The 21,553-nt window shown below is 40.4% G+C and overlaps 1 protein-coding gene across 1 annotated transcript in view; it reads right to left on the minus strand.

The window, feature by feature from the left end:
• The window catches only part of CRYBG2 (crystallin beta-gamma domain containing 2), a 161,614-nt gene extending 142,071 nt beyond the window's left edge, over window positions 1–19,543 (minus strand). Inside the window, exon 1 of the mRNA XM_063453282.1 lies at window positions 19,159–19,543. Within this exon, the coding sequence (XP_063309352.1) occupies window positions 19,159–19,382 (224 nt within the window). The 5' untranslated portion in view covers window positions 19,383–19,543. The remainder of the gene's footprint in view (window positions 1–19,158) is intronic.
• Between the last annotated feature and the right edge of the window lie 2,010 nt (window positions 19,544–21,553).

The following is a 21,553-nucleotide window of genomic DNA, read 5'->3' on the forward strand; positions in this document are numbered from 1 at the left end:
TGAACCAAAATCCTCTATCCCACATTTGGTAGGTCTACTGGGACAATACGGGATGGTGTCCTACTATAAAAACAACTCTGCCAAGACCCAAGCATTACCCATTAACCTACCACGAGCTACAATCACACACCTAGAGAGTAAATTCAACTTTGATTGGCACAAAAAATCACTACAGTACCTAGGTATACAACTGACCAAAACCATACAAGCCATTCCCCAAGAGAACCACATACCATTACTGAAGAAAGTCGAAACTAACCTGGGACGATGGGCCACCATGGAGATCTCGTGGCTGGGTCGCATTTACTCCCTAAAAATGATGACACTCCCGCTGATTCTATATCTCTTTCGTACACCACCCATACCATTACCAACCAAATTAGTGAACAGATTCCAATTCACAATTAATGCACATGTCTGGAAGAAAAAGCCTCCCAGAATTTCACGCCACAAACTGGGGCTCCCATACACGAAAGGTGGTCTAGGACTGCCTGACATAAAAGCATATTACAGAGCATCCATACTAGCGCAGGGTATAAGACTCCTCAAAGCTCCACAGGCACAACAAAGCCCTGTCTGGTTATCACTAGAAAATGCATGTTTACGTCCATATGACATAACTCACTCCCTATGGGTTAGCACAAACCACAAGAAGGCAGACGCGAGGCCGCTACACTGCACTGATTTTTTGCTCTCCTCCTGGGTATAAGAACCTTCCCAGCTCTCCAATTACAATATTCCCTGACACCAAGAGACCTATTCTTACATCTCAGATTTAAAAACATATTGACGAACCGACTAACACTAATTTGCAACAAGTCCCAATTGGATGTGATGCCCCTTCCTCTAATGCTCTCTCCGAACCAGTCAAAGCCTCTCTCACTCTGCTACAATGCTATCCTGGGGGGTCCAACTCATGCAAAACTATCATACATGTCTCAGTGGGAGAAGGAATTGGGCATTAAGTTCCCCATAGAACAATGGCACGAAGCCATGGCAATGACAAAAAAGGCCTCCAGAAGCCTTTTGCTGTGGGAGGCATACTGCAAGATGAGATGGTATTTAGTGCCGCACAGACTAGCCCGCATGTACCCAGGGACATCCGAGATCTGCTGGAGGTGCAACAGAGGGTAGGAACAATACTACACATGTTCTGGGAATGCCCAGACTTACAAAACTATTGGGAACAAGTAGAAGCAATGATCCTAACCAAAACACAAGTGAGACTAGCACGTAGGCCAGAACACTACCTCTTGCACATGCTGCCCACGTGATCATAAACATACTGACACTATCCAAAGTCAATGTAGCGCTGCATTGGAAAAGTAAGTAAAACAACTCCCTCTGTGGCAGTCGTTAAACAAAAACTAGACGTAATCAGCTCACATGAACACATAGCCTATCGACTCCAGGGATGTGAAGAAAAATTTGCAAAGGACTGGGGAAGCTGGAAATCTGTATAAGATGCGATAAAAGCCAATAGAGCAGAGCTGTTGAGAGGTCAAGAAGACCAAGGTAGTCAAACTAAATGATGTATGATAACTGAAACGCTGTCAAATACTGTGTTGCGTGAACTTAACCCCCTCCCCCCCTTTTTTCTTTCTGGAGCCCCCTTCCCCCTTTTTCCCCTATGTTCGCGATAAAAAACTAATTGTCACACTAATGTTAGAGTATCGTAAAAAAGGGACAGCACAGCTAGAGAAGATGAAAACGTAGGGGCAAGGCATGATGGTGGAACACTACTTATCAAATAACCCACCTAGATGATATTACATGTATGCCAAACAATAAGTATGCTAAATCCACATGTTAACCTATGTCATGTTATTTGCCGCTCACCAATATATGCATGATGTGAATGTCCTGAAACCAACGTATTTATGTACCACTGTGACGACATTTCAATAAAAATTAAAGATGGAAAAAAATACAAATAAGGATCTATCTGCTAAACAGCACCCTCATTTGGTATCTTTAAATATGGAAATCTCAGAGAAAGGCACCAATTTAGGGAGTAATACTAAACAGCTAAAAAATAAAAATTAAAAAAGCCCTTTTATTAACCCCTTCAGGACGGAGTCAATAGTACACGTTCTGATCAAAACAAAACGTAAACAAAAACTGGAATTTGTGCTATATGTCTGTTCAACAGTAATTCACCTCTTTCATATTAAATGCAACCACACTTATTATATATCATTTTGTTCAGTAGAAACAGGGCTTTCATTTTATATCAAATATTTATATATGAAACATAATTCATTATGAATAAAATTAAAAAAACTGTGAGAAATGTAACTTTTTTTTTTTTAATTTGTAGTTCCGCCTCACATTTTAGCTGTAAATGTCATAATACTGTTAGGTTTTACTGCACAAAAATGCACATATTTGTAATCAGCGATGTCTCACGAGTACAACAGTACCCCCCATTAACAGGTTTAATGTTGTTTTGGAAAGTTACAGGGTCAAATATAGAACGTTCCATTTTCAAATTGAAATTTGCCAGATTAGTAATGTTACCTTTGAGACGGTGTGGTAGCCCAGGAATGAGAATTACCCCCATAATGGCATACCATTTGAAAAAGTAGACAACCCAAGGTATTGAACGTGGGGTATGTTTAGTCTTTTTTAGTAGCCACTTAGTCACAAACACTGGCCAAAGTTAGCGTTCATATTTGTTTTTGTGTGAAAAAAGCAAAAAACTAATATTTGGCCAGTGTTTGTGACTAAGTGGCTACTAAAAATGACTGGACATACCCCATTTGCAACACCTTGGGTTGTCTACTTTTGCAAATGGTATGCCATCATGGGGGTAATTCTTATTCCTGGGCTACCATACAATCTCAAAGGCAACATAACTAATCTGGCAAATTTCAATGTCAAAAAAATGAAATGAAAGCTTATATGTGACTCTCTAACTTTCCAAAACACCATAAAACCTGTACATGGGGGGTACTGTTATTCTTGGGAGACTTCACTAAACACAAATATTAGTGTTTTAAAACAGTAAAACATATGACAACAATAATATAGTCCATAAAAGTGCCGTTTGTTTGTAAGAAATGCAAAACACGTCACCTTTACTTAAAATATCATCGTTGTAATACAATTTACCAGTTTTAAACACTAATATTTGAGTTCAGCGAAGTCTCCCGAGTAAAACAGTACCCCCTATGTACAGGTTTTATGGTGTCTTGGAGAGTTACAGAGTCAAATATAGTGCTTGCAAATTAAATTCTCTGCACTTTCTCCCTGTGTTGTCAGGCATGTCAATCAAATTTTAATTAATCCAATGACATAATTATGTTAAAAAATTACTTAAATATACACGTAGAATTTTAATATATATGAATTTATAGGTATTTAAATTCTACGTGTATACTAATGTAATCTTTTATGTAATTATATGTATTTATATATATATATATATATATATATATATATATTTGCAGTTATTTGTATTTTATATATAGATAGATATATATAGAATGTCATTCTAAGTGTATTTTGTTACCAATATATATATATATTAATAACAAAATACAGTTAGAATGAAATTACATATGAATATATAATTTATTTTAAATTTTGTTTCAATATTGTATTTATTTATTTTATTATTTTATTTATTTATTATTGTAATTATACGTATATATATATATATAATATATGTGTATATATCTATTATATATATAATCTATATATACATATTATATATGTTTTATATATATGTAACGTCATTCTAAGTGTATTTTAATACTAATATATATACTAATATTAGTATTAAAATACATTACGTATGACGTTACATATATACATATATTATATATCTAAAATACTTTTAATTTAATTTTACACTTGTCTAATATATTTTGTTTACACTACCTACCAGCTGGGGGACTGTCTGATATTTTAGACAGTCCCCCTGCTGGCAGATCCATAGCCAGCTATAGGGGGCCATGTGATCGCTCTTTAAGAGCGATCACATGGCCCCCGGGGGTCTGATTTGCCGTGGGGGGCTGCCTGGGCTGTCAGGCAGCCCTCAAGAAGAGGATCGCGGCAGGGGTGAGTAGATCTCTCTTCCAGGGGCTGCAAGCCGTTACGGCGTTCTATGCCGCCGCAACGGCTTTAAAGCCCTTTAAAGCCGCGACGGCATAGAACGCCGTAACAGCGTTAAGGGGTTAATTTCAGTTGTTCGGTAGATAAATCCCTTATTTGTTATCCTTATGTGGGATTGCAATATTTAAGGACACCAAATAAGGGAGCTATCTACTTAACACATTTATATACACACAATAACACAATAGATGTATGGCTGTGTGTGTATATATGTGGTTGTGTGTTTGTGCAAATATATATATATATATATATATATATGCACACAATCAAAGACATAGACCCACATAACCACACACACAATCACAGACCTACACACACAATCACACACATAATCACAACACACACTTAACCACAGAGATACACAACCACACACATAATCACATATATACACAAACACAATCACAGACCCACACACATACAATCACAGACACACAATCACATACACACACATTTAATAATTAAGAGGTCCACCCAATCTCCCTACCTTGCTCTAGAAGGACTGGAGTGGATCCTCAGTCCCTGGTTTTCAGAGGTTGCTACTGGGATCTCTGTGCTCTTCCTGCACAGGTCCCTCGCACTCCCTGTAATGACGCAGAGACCGCGATGACATCATATCCCAGCTGCCGACTCACTGCAGGGCGAAGACTGTCAGACACAGTCAGATGCACACAGTCCCACACACAAAGTCCCAGGCAGACAGTCACACATACACACAGTCACAGTCACACACACACAATCACAGGCAGTCACACACACACACACAATCACAGACAGTCACACACACAGTCACAGACAGTCACACAAACAATCACAGGCAGACAGTCTCACACACACACACACACACACACACACACACACACACAGTCAATGACAGTCACACAGACAGACACAATCACAGTTACACACAGCACACTCTCTCTCACTTACAGTCAGCTTGGGCTGGAAGAGGAGTGAATTAAGTGAGTCCATTGTGTGTTGGAGTTGGGGCAGCAGGGACTCCTTTCTGCTTCCCCTCAGTGTGCAGCACACAATGAGGCTGCCTGTAGCTCTGCCCCCGCATCCAAATTGGCTCCGTCCCCACGGATGATCTATTCCGCCCCCAACTCTCCGTGCAGGTCTGCTCCTGCTTCCAGCCCCTGTGTGTGTGAGCTGTGTCGGCTGCCCGACGCCCTTGCTGCTATGGCGCTCTGTGCAACCACACAGCTCACAGAACCCCAAGCCTGGCCACCCCTGGTGGCACCCCCTACCTGGTGGCACCCGGGGCAGGCCCCTCCACACTCCTTTTCTTAGTACGCCACTGGGAGACCGTATTTTCAGAAGGATATTAATACTTTGGAAAGTTTGGAAAGTTCAGAGAAGGGCTAATAAACTGGTTCATGCATTGCAGGATAAAACTTACCAGGAAAGGTTAAAGAATCTTAACATGTAAAGCTTGGAGGAAAGACGAGATGGGGAATATGATTTAAACATTTAAATACATAAAAAGAATCAACACAGTAAAGAAGGAGACTATATTTAAAAGAAGAAAAATCACCACAACAAGAGGACATGGTCTTAAATTAGACGGGCAAAGGTTTAAAAATAATTTCAGGAATTATTACTTTACTGAGAGTGTAATGGATGCATGGAATAGTCTTCCAGCTGAACTGGTAGCGGTTAATACAGTAAGGGAGTTTAAGCATGTGTGGGATAGGCATAAGGCAGGAACTTAAGATAAAGGCAGGAACTAATTAAAACATTTAGAAAATTGGGCAGACTAGATGGGCAGAATGATTATTTTCTGCTATCACATTCTATGTTTCTCTAAGTACAATTTCACGATGGAAAGATCATTGGCATTTCCCTTGATTATACATTATGGGTATACAATGATCTGGCACTGGTATATTCATTATGGTAAACAAATGTTCCTGTTGATTCCACTGTGGTTTTAATACTGATTACTCCATTTAAAACTTTGCCCAGTAGTTGCATTGCAGTTTTCAGCTTTCTTCCAGATCTTCTAATTTGTTTCATTTACTCGAGGGACATAAAGGAGGACTTGATAGAGAGGTGATATGGTATACATAGTGGGTATGCAAAGGATCACCCTATAGGTGCCATAGAAGCTGAAGCATAGAGTTGAATAGATTATAAAGGCAAGAAATAAAAAACAAAACAGAAATGTCAGTCTTACGGGTAACATATTCAGATTTATTTACAAAAGTGAAAATTGTTGGGAATTCAAAGTGAATTTTAACTCAGGAGAAGCTAATTGGCGTGGTGTGGCAATTTGCAGTGCATACACACTAGTCTCCCAATGCTTCTCAATGGGAAAACATTGGACTGGTAGAGATAATAGTCTTTAATAATAATGATAATAATGCACTTTTTCTAAAATGTAAAAAAAAAGATTTATTCTTGACACATAAATCATTTCGGCAAGCTCCTTTATCAACCGCAAAATTTCTATATGTTAGCTCTATGGCATTACATATAAACCCTAACGCACATATTAAGGCATACTAAACCATATTAAGTAGAAATCAAGACATATTTTGAAAATTTTGGCAACTATGTCACCAGAGCCATCTATAATATTAATAGGACCATGGACAAAGCATTTTCTTGGGCTTCCTATACCCTGCCACCCCTCCCCCCCGGCCACACTAGCCCCCACTCCCTGACGTACAATAATACATTTAACCCTGATGCAGTGGGGGAACTAAAGTAGAGAGGTGCAAGACATACTTCCACAAACATATACACTGACAGACATAATGATACACACACACACAAACATACTGACATACATATATTCACTGACAGATATATTGACACACACAAACATAATGACACACACAGACATACGGGCAGACATGCTGACTCACACACACACTAACAGACATACTGACACATACACACACACACTTACACTGACAGACATACTGACAAACACAGACATAACTGACAGACATACTGACACACATATACACTGACAGACATACTGACACACACACACACTGACAGAAATACTAACACACACACACACTGACAGACATAATGACAAACACAGACATAACTGACAGACATACTGACACACACATGCTCTGACAGACATACTGACACACACACTGACAGAAATACTAACACACACACACACTGACCGACATACTGAAACACATTCACACACAAACACACAAGCACAATTTACACTATTAACCTACCTCCCATTTCCAACATTGAAGGATGCCTTCCCTGGTGAGAAAGTGACGTGCGGTCGTCACTTCCTCCCAGCACTGCCAAAAAGCATGGGGCCGGTCACGCTGCTAAAGGGCTCCTGCTTACAAAGGCCCATCAGGGGGCCGTTAGTGCACGGGTCACCCTGTGGGCCTTCTTAGTGTGTGGGGGCTCATGGGGAAAAAAAATAAATAGTAGAGGGCAGCAGGGCCCACAGGGCAGCTGCTTTGGGCCCCCCTCTGTAACTGGGCCCGGGGCAGCTGCCCCGTTTGCCCCGCGTTAAAGTCGGCCCTGATGTGCACTTATTGTGAGTTTGTCATGTGTGACTGCGTCTCTGTATGCATGTTTGTAAATGGCTTGTGTTAGCACAAACATTCCTGTTACATAATGTATGTAATAAATGCAGAAAGGGGGTTGTATAGAAGTGTAGGTGGGGCTTGAAGGTGTTGATTGCCTTAAAGGGACACTGTAGGCACCCAGACCACTTCTGCTCATTGGAGTGGTCTGGGTGCCAACTCCCACTACCCTTAACCCTGCAAGTGTAATTATTGCAGTTTTTCATAAACTGCAATAATTACATTGCAGGGTTAACTCCACCTCTAGTGGCTGTCTACTAGACAGCCACTAGAGGTCACTTCCTAGTTTCTAGCACAGGTTTCCTGTGCTAGAGCGTCGCTGGACGTCCTCACGCTGTGTGAGGACCTCTTGCGTCGCTCTATTCCCCATAGGAAAGCATTGAAATTATTTTTCAATGCTTTCCTATGGGGAGACGTAATGCGCATGCGCGGCATTTCCGCGCATGCGCATTAGGTCTCCTCAGGCCGGTGGGCGAGATTAGTCTCGCCCACCGGCTGACGTAATCACCAGGAGGAGCGTCGTGGAGGCGGAGACAGCGGCGAGGGACATTGCCACTGTCCCAGGTAAGTGACTGAAGGGGTTTTCACCCCTTCAGTAACCGGGGATTGGGGGGTGGGAGGGAGAGGGACCCTCCAGTGCCAGAAAAACGGATCGTTTTTCTGGCACTGGAGTTTCCCTTTAATTGCTAGGGAATATAGGGATGTGAACTGGGGGTTGAGGCATAAATCGCAGGTAAAATAAAGATTCTAGTTTGAGAGCAAGGAGTTCATTGCAAGGAAATGTGAGGACATGTATTTTGTACAGAAAGAGTTAATTTTCAGGGGAGGAGGGACAATTGAAGGGTTATTGTTGGCATGTGATTGTTGAGCAGAATTGGCATAATTGGCAGGGGATGTGGTCATGCATACGTGTTAATATGCTGAAATTGTCAATTAGGGTCTCAATGCAAAAATATGAACTTCCACTGTAGCATACCAGCGCAGCCAGGAAGCAGCATAGGCACCTGGCATACGCAGGTGAGTTCCAAACCATTCTTGGACTGTTTTTTCCTCTTGCTCATGGATGATGCTATGAGACTCCTGGTATGCTGAAGTGGTGATGGTGCTTAGAGTATCCCTTTAAGTGCATTGAAAGCAAAGTGGCAGGGCAGCCCAAAATAATCTTGCACTGGGTCCCTTTAATTTAGTAGTGCTGCTACTAAATTAAACTCAGCAGTTGGAATTATTTGACAAGATAAAAATGGAAAACTAATAGAGCAGAGTCGTTGGAGTGCTGCATACATTTTTAAAGGGGGAGATCTTATTACAGTTAAAATCCCTTTAATGATGTTTTGCATTTATAGGTGCAGCATTTAAAGAGTTCACATCCATGTTGTAAGGTCATGCAGATGGTGACAAATGATGATTTTTTCAATAGGCTGTGACAAACACATTGTTGTAATATTTCCTGTTCATGTCAGTGATGTGTCGGATTAGTTGATCCAGTTGTTAACAATGATTATAAAGTTAGGAGATATTGATCTTAAAGAGAAAAGGGTGTAAGAATAAATGTGATTACACCCTACATTGTGTGACATCATAACTGTATTTGTCTTCTTTAAAGAAAAGAGATTTTTTTCACAACAATGCCTTTGTCCGGATACTTTTTCACAACAATGCCTTTGCCCCGATAAGAGCATTGGGTGTGTACCAAACCATAATTCCCAGGACCAAATACAACAGGTATCTCAATTCAAAAAATAAAGGGATTGTATTTACCATGATGGCTAGACAAATGTGTCTGAGGTTTTTTTTTTTATAATTCTTTATTTTTTCAGTGCATGAGATTAAGACAGGCTTTGTAAAGACATTCCAGCAAGAATATATAGATAAAGAATCATGTCAAGGAGTTACATGAAATGTCACATGTACTGCACTTTTTTGTAGAATAAGGAACAGGAGTGTAACAGGAATAATGCGTTGATTTTTAGGTTCACGTGCCTAGATAATATCAGGCTAGTCTAACATATCTAAAATGTAGGCATGCTTAAGTATGTGTGCTCGTTAGTGAAGCTGTAGCAGCAATCAAGCTAAAGTCATGAAGTACCGACTGACATTGTGAGTAACTGCACATAAAATTTAAAACTAATAAAACAACATACATTGCATGAGAAAATTACAGAGTAGATGTTATTTCAACAGGCTTATGCGTGCGCTTCTGTCTGTAGCCCTCAGGTTTGCTCAATTGCTTCAAACACATTTTGTAAGTATTCAATATGCTTATCTATGCGTGTCTAACATGCTTAGCTATGTGTAGGCTACAATACACTAAGAACTACGCTTGAAAGGGTTAAAATACTGATAGTGTGTAAGTTAAGTTATGCAATAATATTATATAACAGTGTATTTTAACTTCTGAGTATATGAGTAGATTAATAACAGGAGTTTACCACATGAAGCAGGGTCTGTAATGTCCTCTTTGCCCATTCTAGCACTTTAGTGTGCCATGGGGTTGCCTGGGTCTCCGCACCCCTTTATCCTATGCCCAGTCTGTGGAGAGGTTCTTGCTCGTTCTGTGGCCATCTGGTGACATGTAGGTACATACTCTTTGCAGGAGTGTGGGGCTGTGTTGCTGCTGTGTGCCACATGGCGTCCCAGCTCGAGGATATGCCATCTTGTGTGGTTGTGGGCGTCTGAGTCCCGTATGCCTGGGCCCCATTTTTGTGTCCTGCTGCCGCTTGCCTTTTGCGGTATGTTCCAGGCCTCCATGGGCCGTTAGGCGTATGCTTCTGCGTAGGTCGCTTTGTCTTATGGGTGCTCTGCTTTCCTTTCGGATTGCATTATGGCGCTGAGCTTTGGTGAGTCTATGTGGGCTGGTCTGTGGTAGCATCAGGTCGGCTGCAAGCTTGTCAGGCTTCTGTGTGCCCATTTGCCTTGCAGTTAATTTCGCCCAGAATCTGTTGAAGATTAGGTTCAGCCGCATCGGCGAGGCTGCGAGGTAGGCCTCAGTTGTGGGGCCTTCCGCCATCTTGGGTGCCGCTCTGTGATACTGCGTGGGGGGCTCTTTTTGCAGCGGTAGTGAGCCTCCTGGGACCGGGATGACCCCCACTGGTCCAAAGGGAGGGGGAGAGTGGTAAGAGTTTGCCATGCTTAGCGGTGGTCCACGCTGGAGAGCAGCCGCCACTCCAGCGTCTGCTGTGCTCGTAGGCCGCAGGGGGTTGAGGAACGGCGATTCTGGATTTCAAGTTTAGTGTCTCTTAGTTCCCGGTGATCTCCCCTCCACAGCTCTTGCTTTTTGCAGTAGATTCCACTGCATGGGAGTGTGTACAGTTAGCTTTAGCTTGACGGACTCAGGAGCCTTTGCAGCATGCGTCCGTTCGGTTAGCCAGTCAGGCCCCGCCCCCACAAATGTGTCTGAGTTTTAATTATTATTAGCACTACTCAAGGAATTAACCTTTTCCATGCTTATACTAAGTCCTGGAATAAAGGCATACAGAAGACAGATTGGTTTACAGAGAACAGTGTTTCAGAATTACATTTCCCATAATGCCAAACTAGCTCTAAAACTGACTAAGCAATGTGGGAATGTAGTTTGGGAGCACCACTGACAGAGTGATTTCCCCATGATACCACATACAAAATAACCAATGACTCACTACAGGAAAAATCAGCCATGATTGTATCACATACCATTTAAAGACCAATCTATATGTCTTCCTTTGATTGGTGTGTCCTAATTGTAAATGTTTTTCATTTATGCAGCTATAAATCGTTTCCAATTCCTTTGACCGCACATCCTTTTGGTTCCTGGTTTTCATGGAAACTGATCCATCCTTCTCCCTCTAGCCTGATCCTTGTTTCATTTTCTCTCCTTTGTTTTTGTTGTTTTGTTTTTTTGGTCTTTAGTCGGTTACCTTAGCCAGAGAGCCCGGATAAGAGGCTCCAATTTCAGCTTATATCAATACAGGGAAAAAACCTTAACATTATAGTAAACTCAATGTTTATTCTGATTAGAAATGCCTTTGCTTAAATGGACACTCAATTGCCTAAATAAAAAATAATATTTAGTAACTATGCCCCAAATGAAAACATGCAAGAATTTAATCATGCATTTCTTCATTGGGCTATATCTAAAATCAGTTTGCAAAAGCTGCAGATCTATTTTTGCAGTCTTTGCAAGCCCTCCCCTTCTAACCCCGTCCAGGTTTTTTGTGGCTGCCCAAACACTGACTTCCCAATGCAGCTCAATGAGAAATCTTTGCAAGGCAGGTGCTCTGGGCAATCCACTGGGCTAAACAACCAGGGGGGGTAGGCGGGGGAAGAGGGGGAGGGGGTAGCACTTGAGGTGTGTGAAGTTTTTTTTATTTAAGGTGCATTCTAAGCAACAAAACCAATTTAGAATATGGTAGTCGATGTAGTACTTTCCAGCCATATGTTGTCATACTCCACCCACTGTCACCAACATGATAATATTCAAGTTATCTGTCTGTCTGTCTGTCTATCTATAAAATAGAGACTGTTAGCTCTGAGGGACTAAACAAAAAAAAAATAGTTGTGAAAGTGTCCAATTTTCTCAATCATGACACAAAATGTTTTCTCAGCTCTCTGATACAAAATGTTGGAAATAGAAAAAGGTTGTATTACAATTTCATGGCACTTGCACATACAAAACACAATTTCCAGTAGTTGTAGTCACAATTAAAATGAAAATTGTACATTGAGATGCTTCTTTACAACCACACCAGTGAAAAAATATTTTCTCAAATGGCACTGGTAGGGAAAGGCATGCTGGACAGAGCTTACCTCCTCTGTATCAACACTCAATTCATTGGAAATGGGTAGAGGAAAATTGGGCAATTCTGTACATTCCATTATTTAAATTGAGGTTCTCTGGACCTCCACACATTCTTTTTTGTATTCATTCCTCCACCTGCCACACATAAGGTGAGGAAATATACGGATAGTGTGACTCTCTTGGTGGATGGTGAGTTCCAGTGGATGCCACATATTTTATTGATCATTCACATTGAAAACATGGGGTGAGGGTAGACAATTGGGCAGCTCCTGTCACTCTTCTGGTAAAGGTCAATTCTGAAAACACTTTTTCATTGGGATGTGTGCACAGTCAGCAAACCAATATATTAAAGGGACACTATAGTCACCAGAACAACAACAGCTTACTGAATTTGTTCTGGTGAGTAGAATCATTACCTTCAGGTTTTTTTCTGTAAACACTGCTTGTTTCAGAGAAAATGCAGTGTTTACATTAAGCCTAGTGATAACTTCACTGGCCACTCCTCAGATGGCTGTTAGAGATCCTTCCTGGGTCATGGCTGCCTAAAATGCATCCAAATATTCAGTATCTCCTCCCTCTGCATGCAGACACTGAACTTTCCTCATAGAGATTCATTGATTCAATTTATCTCTATGAGGAGATGCTGATTGGCCAGGGCTGTGTTTGAATCATGCTGGCTCTGCCCCTGATCTGCCTCTTTGTCAGTCTCAGCCAATCCTATGGGGAAGCACAGGCTACCACTTCTGATGATGTCAGCAGACTGTTTTTCTGAGTCTAACAGCATGCAGAGTTACAGCTTCAGGCTTGAATACAGTAAGATTTTTTACTATATTTATGGAGGCATGATGGCTAGATGGTGGTTTTAACACTATAGGGTCAGGAATACATGTTTGTGTTCCTGACCATATATTGATCCTTAAATGTTTGAATTTTAAATAAGTATTTTTCCTCAGTATATATTAAGGAGGCACTTATGGAAAGATATATGCAAGTGAATGCTGCAAAAACCTGCAGAGTAATTGTGATTGGATGACTCAATACAAGGTGCTTTAAAAGAAAGTTAATATAAATAAAGCGTGGAAATAAGTGAACCTCTGTTTTTAACCCCTTCAGGACCGGGCTGTTTTGGCCATGTTGTACGTTAAGGATCAGAGCTGTTTTAACACTTTTGTGGTATTTGTGTTTAGCTGTAATTTTCTTCTCTCTCATTTACTGTTCCCATACAAGTTATATATTGGTTTTTTTCAGGACAAGAAGAGCTTTCTTTACATACCATTATTTGTATCATGTCATATAATTTCCTTTAAAAAAAAAATAATAAAATATGTTTTTTTACTTTTACTTGTCAAATATTTTACCTTTCTACAAAAGCCAATTAAAATTCTTTCAAAATTTTGTCCTGAGTTTAAAAACACCCAGTGTTTATGTGCTTTTTTGCTTTTTTTTTTTTGCAAGTTATAGGGCTATAAGTACAAGTAGGACATTGCTGTTTCAAAATATATATTTTTAAAGTTTAGCAATGTTGACATTGTAACACTGCCATCTATCATAAATCTTTGAATCACACCTCACATACATATTTTTTTTAAAGTAGACCCAGGGTATTCAATATGGGGTATGTCCAGTCTTTTTTAGTAGCCACTTAGTCACAAACACTAGCCAAATATAGCATTTATATTTCTTTGTGTGTTAAAAATGCAAAAAACAATTATGAACGCTAACTTTGGCCAGTGTTTGTGACTAAGTGGCTACTAAAAAAGACTGAACATACCCCATTTGCAGTATGTTGTCTACTTTAAAAATGGTATGCCATCATGGGGATAATTTTCATTCCTGGGCTACCACAAGCTCTCAAAGGCAACATAACCAACCTGGAAAATGTCAATGTAAAAAAATTTGACCTTTATATTTAACCCTGTAACTTTTAGAAACACTATAAATCCTGTACATGGGGGGTACTGTTATACTCGGGAGACTTCGCTGAATACAAATATTAGTGTTTCAAAACAGTAAAACGTATCTCAAAAATTATAACATCAGTGAAAGTGCCGTTTGTGTGTGAAAACTGCAAAAAACTTTACTTTCACTGACAATATCATCGCTGTGATATGTTTTACTATTTCAAAACACTAATATTTGTTCAAAATCTTGCCTGGAAATTATACACCTGTGAGTTTAGCTTCTGCGTCTGGGAAAGTATTTGAAGGGTTATGAAGGGATAATATTCAGGAACTTATTGTTAAAAACATTGTTATTAGCAATAATCAGCATGGTTTTATATAAACATAGGTCATGTCAAACTAACCTGATTGCATTCTACGAAGAAGCAAGTAGAAGTATAGATCAGGGTGTTGCAGTGAATTAGTGATGAGTAGTAAAAGTAGTGATCTACATGGATTTTGCCAAGACGTTCAATACTGTTCCATACAATAAGTTAGTGTTCACACTAAAAGAAATTGGTCTAGAGGAAAATTCTTGTTTTTAGGTACATTGGCTTAAAAATTGAGTACCGTTGTCATTAATGGCAAATATTCCATCTGGACAAAAGTGGTAAGTGGTGTCTATCAGTGTTCTGTTTTGGGACCGCTTTTATTTAACATATTTATAAATTATCTTGAAATAAACATTGAAAGTCATCTTTCAGTGTCTGCAAATGACAGAAAACTCTGTAAAGTAATACAATGTCAATATATTACTTTGCTGCAGAGGACTTTAGATCAGTGGTAGTCAACCTTTTTCTACCTACCGCCCACTAATGCATCTTTTTGGTTGAAAAAATTTCCTTACCGCCCACCAGTTTTCACGCAAATGCGGGATATTTTTTAGAAAGGAGGGTGTTTTATAAAAAATAAATGTACGTACATTTATCTTTTTATTTCTACTTAATGCAGGTTTATAAGGTTTTTAACTTTATAAAGTTTAATGAGAAAACAATAAAGTAAATTGAAATTACCTTTACTAGTGATTAATGAGATCCTTGAGGTTGATGCTGCGAGACTAAATATTTGATATCTGGTTCGATTTTCGTAAGGAACAAACGAAGATCTCTTTCAGTGATATTCAGACGACTTCTCTCTTTGCGCATAATATGATTTCTCATTTGTGCGTCAGCTCATCTCCTCTCCCTCCTCAATTCCCCTCCCCACCTTTTTTTCCCTTTTTTCTATTTTTTAACCTTCCTTGTAGCAATGTCCAGTAGGAAGGCTGAGCTAGGTAGCCCACTTACTATAGTCCACTATAACAGACAGGCACACATACAGACACACACACACACACACACATACAAGACACACATACAAGACACACACACACACATACATACACACACGACACATACAGACACACACACTACACATACAGACACACACACACATACAGACACACACATACAGACACACACACACACGACACACATACAGACACACACACGACACACATACATACACACACACACCCAAGACACACATACACAAGACACATACATACACACACAACACACAAATACACACATACACACAAGACACATACATACAGACACACACAAGACACACATACCAACAGACAGTCACACATACATACAGACACACACAGACATGCACACACACATACAGACACACACATAAGACATACACACATGAAGACACACACACATACAGACACACACAAGACATACATACAAAGACACACACACACACAAGACATACATACAAAGACACACACACATTATATTTAAGTTACCCTCCTGTTTCCTACCTTTTAGATTCAGGAGGGTGACTTTTTCCTGGGGTCCAGTGGTGGCTCAGGTGGATGGGAGTCAGAGTTCCCACTCTGACTCCCTGGTCTTCCTCCCGCGCGGCTCTCAGTGTTAGCTGGGAGGAGTGACCGGAGAATCACTTCCTCCCAGCTCTGTGATGTCATCACAGGGGGCCCGGTTGCGCTGTTAAAGCGCCTAGCGCTGACCGGGCCCCCTCACAATCCACATCCATCGGGTGGCCCTGACAGCATGGGCCACCCGATGGACCCCTCCATATGCGGCCCCGGCGGTTTGCCGCGCGGGCCGGGGCCGCAAATGGTCACAGCGGTACCCAGTCGGGGTACCGCCGGCTCGCACCCGCCCGCCCGGTCGTCAAAACCTGGAAATCCCTACCGCCCAACTGGAATCCTAAAACACCCACTAGTGGGCGGTAGGGACCAGGTTGACGACCCATGCTTTAGATAAATGCAAAGAATGCACAAGCAACTTACATCCTAAATGGTACATGCAATATTTTTATTATGAAGAAAGGTTAACACATTTTAATTTGTTTAGTTTAAAATCCTAACTAGAGACAGAGTTGGATTTCCTTATATAGTTGAATCTAGATTAGAAAAGCGACTAATACAAACCATTGTCAGGAAATCTATTCATATGCAGGACTATACATAGGACACAAGTTCACACATTTAGACTGGAAGAAAGGTGTTTTAGTCTAAGGCAAAGAAAATAGTTTTTTTTACAGTAAGAACAAGGGTGTGCAATTCTCTGCTTGGAGAGTTGGTTTTATCAGAGTCTATATCAGGGGTAGGCAACCTTCGGTACTCCAGATATTGTGGACTATATTTCCCACAATGCTCTTACAGCCTTAATGCTAGCAATGCATCATGGGATGTGTAGTCCAAAATATCTGGAGTGCCAACCGATGCCAAACCCTGGTCTATATAGATGTCTAAACAGCAACTTGATGAATGCTTGCAAAAACATAATATACAGGGATGTCATATTATGTTTTGGGTAACAGCTTCTTGATCCAAGGAGAGAATTGACTGCCACAAAAATGTTTTTTCCCCTAATTTGTTGCAAAATTGGAAACCGCTTCAAACTTTTTTTTTACATTTTTTTTTGTTCTTTTGGATCAACGAAACAAAACAGATGTGAGAAAGGCTGAACTTGATGGACGCATTTCTCTTTTCAGCCTATGTAACTATGTATTTATTTCTCATCTAGGTTTTGTTTTGTTTTTTGTTTTTTTTATTTAGGCAGATTGAAGAAGGAACAAAGTAACAAATAAAAAGCACAAATTAAATCAAAATATTACATGTCAATAAAGAGTGTATCTAGAGTTAAAAACATTAGAATATACAGAGAATAAAGCTATTAAGCCTTTCTCCGATTTGAGACAAATCTTATTTCATCCATGCTGAATTACACTGAATTTGTTTGGCTGAATTTTCTTCACAAATTACAGCCTAATAATCTCCCATGTGAAGCTATACAATTTGCTGACAAAATCAACGGCACATGTAAACTTGTGTTCTTTCACCTACTCTGAGATGACCTCTGAAATAGAAGCAAGACTATAAATGCATATTGGCCAACCAAACCATGTTCCATTAGAGCCATGTGTTAAAAGGAAACTTTTCTGTGAATTGAATAAAACAATGAAAACCACTTATAACGTATCTTATAATAACATAATCCATGTTGGCCAGGACACTGCCAGTGCACAATTTGCAATGGAGGAAGGAAAATAGAAAGTGACAATGACATTTATCAAAGTTTCATAAAGTGAAAAGTTGTAAAACTGCAGCAATCACCAATGGAATGGCTTCTGTGGTGACTGTTGCACTTTTACAACTTTGCATCACTTTTAGAAAAATGTCACTTTGATATCTCTCCACCACTATTCTCCTCCACATAGTGTAACCAATGACAACAAAAGGGAAGAGCTTATGAAAGCTATTGAAAAGGAGCCAAGATGGAGGAGTTCTATTTCAGGATAAAGTTAAATAGAGTGGTATGGATCCCGGCATCCAATTTTATTTTTTCAAACATTACAAACACAGATTTGTTAAATTTAGAGGATATGTACAGATATTAAAATCCCAATATCTATCTTTTGCCTTTTATTCAGCCGGTATATACATACATAAACACCAGAAGAAGCTAGATAGAGGTGAACAATATGGGGTACTTCTCATTAGGATACATCACTGTATATTTAAATTTGAGTGTTCTTAACATTATTTGGTAGAAATTAATTTGATTGAGGATACATTTATTAGACGCTTGGCAATGAGGGCCATTTGATAACAGAGGTACATGTTTGAATTAGATGGTACATGTTGATTAACTCAGAAATATGGCAAATTCAATAAACAATATCAATGGTAATATTGCTTTAATAACTTTACTGATGGGTTTCCAATTTTCAGTAGAAGACAAGCACAATGCACTGGAATACACACAATACTGAATAAATATAAGCAGTTTCTCACTGAGCCCAACCCCTAGTGCAATCACAGGATCCAAAACCACAATGGTAGAAACATATTGACATGAAATAAAGTCAACTGGTTACATATATGCATCATTAACACTTTCACTAAAGGTATTCTAAATAGAATACTAGTCTAGAAACATGTATCCCAGCCTGCATAGTCAAGTACATCTGCCAATACATTAACCCTGATAACCTCAGATAAATACTGACTTACCACAATGTTATAATTAAAAACCTGCTAAAATTGTAACCCTGAGTGATAACTGAAGATAGATGTTACCCTTCACTGACATCTAAAACTGCAGGTGTCTGTCCAGGTTAAAATCCCTCTGGGGATCCCTCCCTCTCTTAAAGAACCTACTGCCCATCCTGCTCCCCCCACCTATCCAAACCACCACCACCTCTAGTGAGACGTTTACTTGATGCTCACCTATTCTTTTTCCCCCTCTTCTCACTCCAGCTGTGCCTGCCCTTCTTGTCCAGATGCTGTGCTCCATGCTTACTGCTATCCACAGAGGGAGACGTGCTTTCTTCACTGGGGATCCTGTCTTTATCTTTCAAGTTTGATTCACTCCTAGAGAACAGTCCTATCAACCTTTTTCTCAGACTCTTCTTTTTCGTGGGAGATGACATTTCTGGAGTCCTTGAGGACATTGTTTATGGAGGGGGCATCCGAAAAAACTGGACTCCCAGGTATGATGGGTCTAGGCTGTCCCTGCAGCCAGATGACAGAGGGAGGTGAGGACGTGGTAGGAGGCTGTAGAGCCTCAAGGCTGGAGGAGGGTTGGCCGGGGAGCTGTGAAGCAGGATGGAGACGCTCACCTGTTTCCTGAGGCAATGACTGTCACATGGGACGCCAGCGGTTTGCAAACAGGTGTGAGAAGCTGGGGGAGGGCATTAGGATTCTCTGCTACGGCAGAGCAAAGCGTGTCTGCATGAGAAGCCCAGAGTTCTATACAGAACGCTAACTGTACTTAGAATATGGGTGTGTACATCGAATTCCATGTGTGTGTAGACCTATCTGAATCTTCACTTTTTGGTTTTTGCTTGGATTTATTTATTGTTAAAGAGGGGAGTTTGCACTGCATTGCCCATATCACAGACAGTAATGTAAGGGTTCTCTGCTACTTCCATCCTCTCCCCCCTACATATCCTTTCCAGCGTCACAGTCGTTCAGGTATGTTTACTATAGGGATATTTAGGAGTATAAAAAGAACTGCATTTAATAATGATAGGGGATTACTTGATCCCAACTGTCTCTAGATAACAAGAACTTTACAAAAGGATTATTTCTAGGGTGGAGGCACTTTTAATCCAGGGCTGTGGCTACTAAAAGGGTTAACCAGTCTGAGGTGGGGAGAGTAACACACAGATGCAGTTTGTACAAAGTAAACATTGGCAAACAGATGGGAAATAAGTTCAGGGAAAGCAGCAGTGCTGTAAGAAGAAGACTAAAGTGAGGTGAGATTTAGCAAGGCAAAACCATGCTATTCTGGGGCAAAGTGCTAAAAAGAGTGCAATCACCATGGAAACCAATAGAATCTCAAAATGTAACACTTTGCTCCCAGTTTATCACCTGCTTTGCCTTTATACATCTCCACCAAGATATCGAGTGTAGAGACCTATCCATAAAAGACTTGTCATTTTTAAGTATTTAATTATTAAAGCAGCCCTCTCAACCCCCAACTGCGGGAATTTTTCTGTGTCTATGGATAATCTAGCAGTCTCACTGGATCCTTCATACACCTAAATGCTGTAGTCGCCCTCGTGTAGTGATGTCCCGAACGGTTCGCTGGCAAATAGTTCCTGGCGAACATAGCGTGTTCATGTTCGCCACGGTGGGCGAACATATGTGCGGTTCGATCCACCCCCTATTCGTCATCATTGAGTAAACTTTGACCCTGTACCTCACAGTCAGCAGACACATTCCAGCCAATCAGCAGCAGACCACCTCCTGTAAAGCATCCATTTTAGATTCATTCTGAAGCTGCATTCTTAGATAGAGGAGGGAAAGTGTAGCTGCTGCTCATTTGATGGGGAAATGGATAGCTAGGCTAGTTTATTCACTACAGTCCTGAAGGACTTATCTGATCTCGGCTGTAAGGACAGCACCCCAAAAAGCCCTTTTTAGGTCTAGAACATCAGTCTGCTTTTTTTTCCTGTGTAATCTAATTGCAGTTGCCTGCCTGCCAGCTTCTGTGTCAGGCTCACAGTGGATACTGTGCCCACTTGCCCAGTGCCACCACTCATATCTGGTGTCACAATAGCTTGCATTTAAAAACAAAAAAAAATGTTTTCACTGTAATAGATTGAATAGCAGTTAGTTGTCTGCAAGCGTCTGTGTGTCAGGCCTACAGCGTGTACTCTGCCAACCTCTGCCAGTGCACAGTGCCACTCATATCTGGTGTCACAATAGCTGGCATTTAAAAACAAATTTTTTTTTTACTGTTATAGATTGAATAGCAGTTAGTTGTCTTCAAGCGTGTGTGTCAGGCCTACAGCGTGTACTCTGCCAACCTCTGCCAGTGCACAGTGCCACTAATATCTGGTGTCACAATAGCGTGCATTTAAAAACCCCAAAACTTTTTTCACTGTTATAGATTGAATAGCAGTTAGTTGTCTTCAAGCGGGTGTCAGGCCTACAGCGTGTACTCTGCCAACCTCTGCCAGTGCACATTGCCACTCATATCTGGTGTCACAATAGCGTGCATTTAAAACCAAAAAACTTTTTTCACTGTTATAGATTGAATAGCAGTTAGTTGTCTTCAAGCGGGTGTCAGGCCTACAGCGTGTACTCTGCCAACCTCTGCCAGTGCACAGTGCCA

Source organism: Pelobates fuscus, chromosome 1 (assembly GCF_036172605.1).
Source record: "Pelobates fuscus isolate aPelFus1 chromosome 1, aPelFus1.pri, whole genome shotgun sequence".
NCBI lineage: Eukaryota > Metazoa > Chordata > Amphibia > Anura > Pelobatidae > Pelobates > Pelobates fuscus.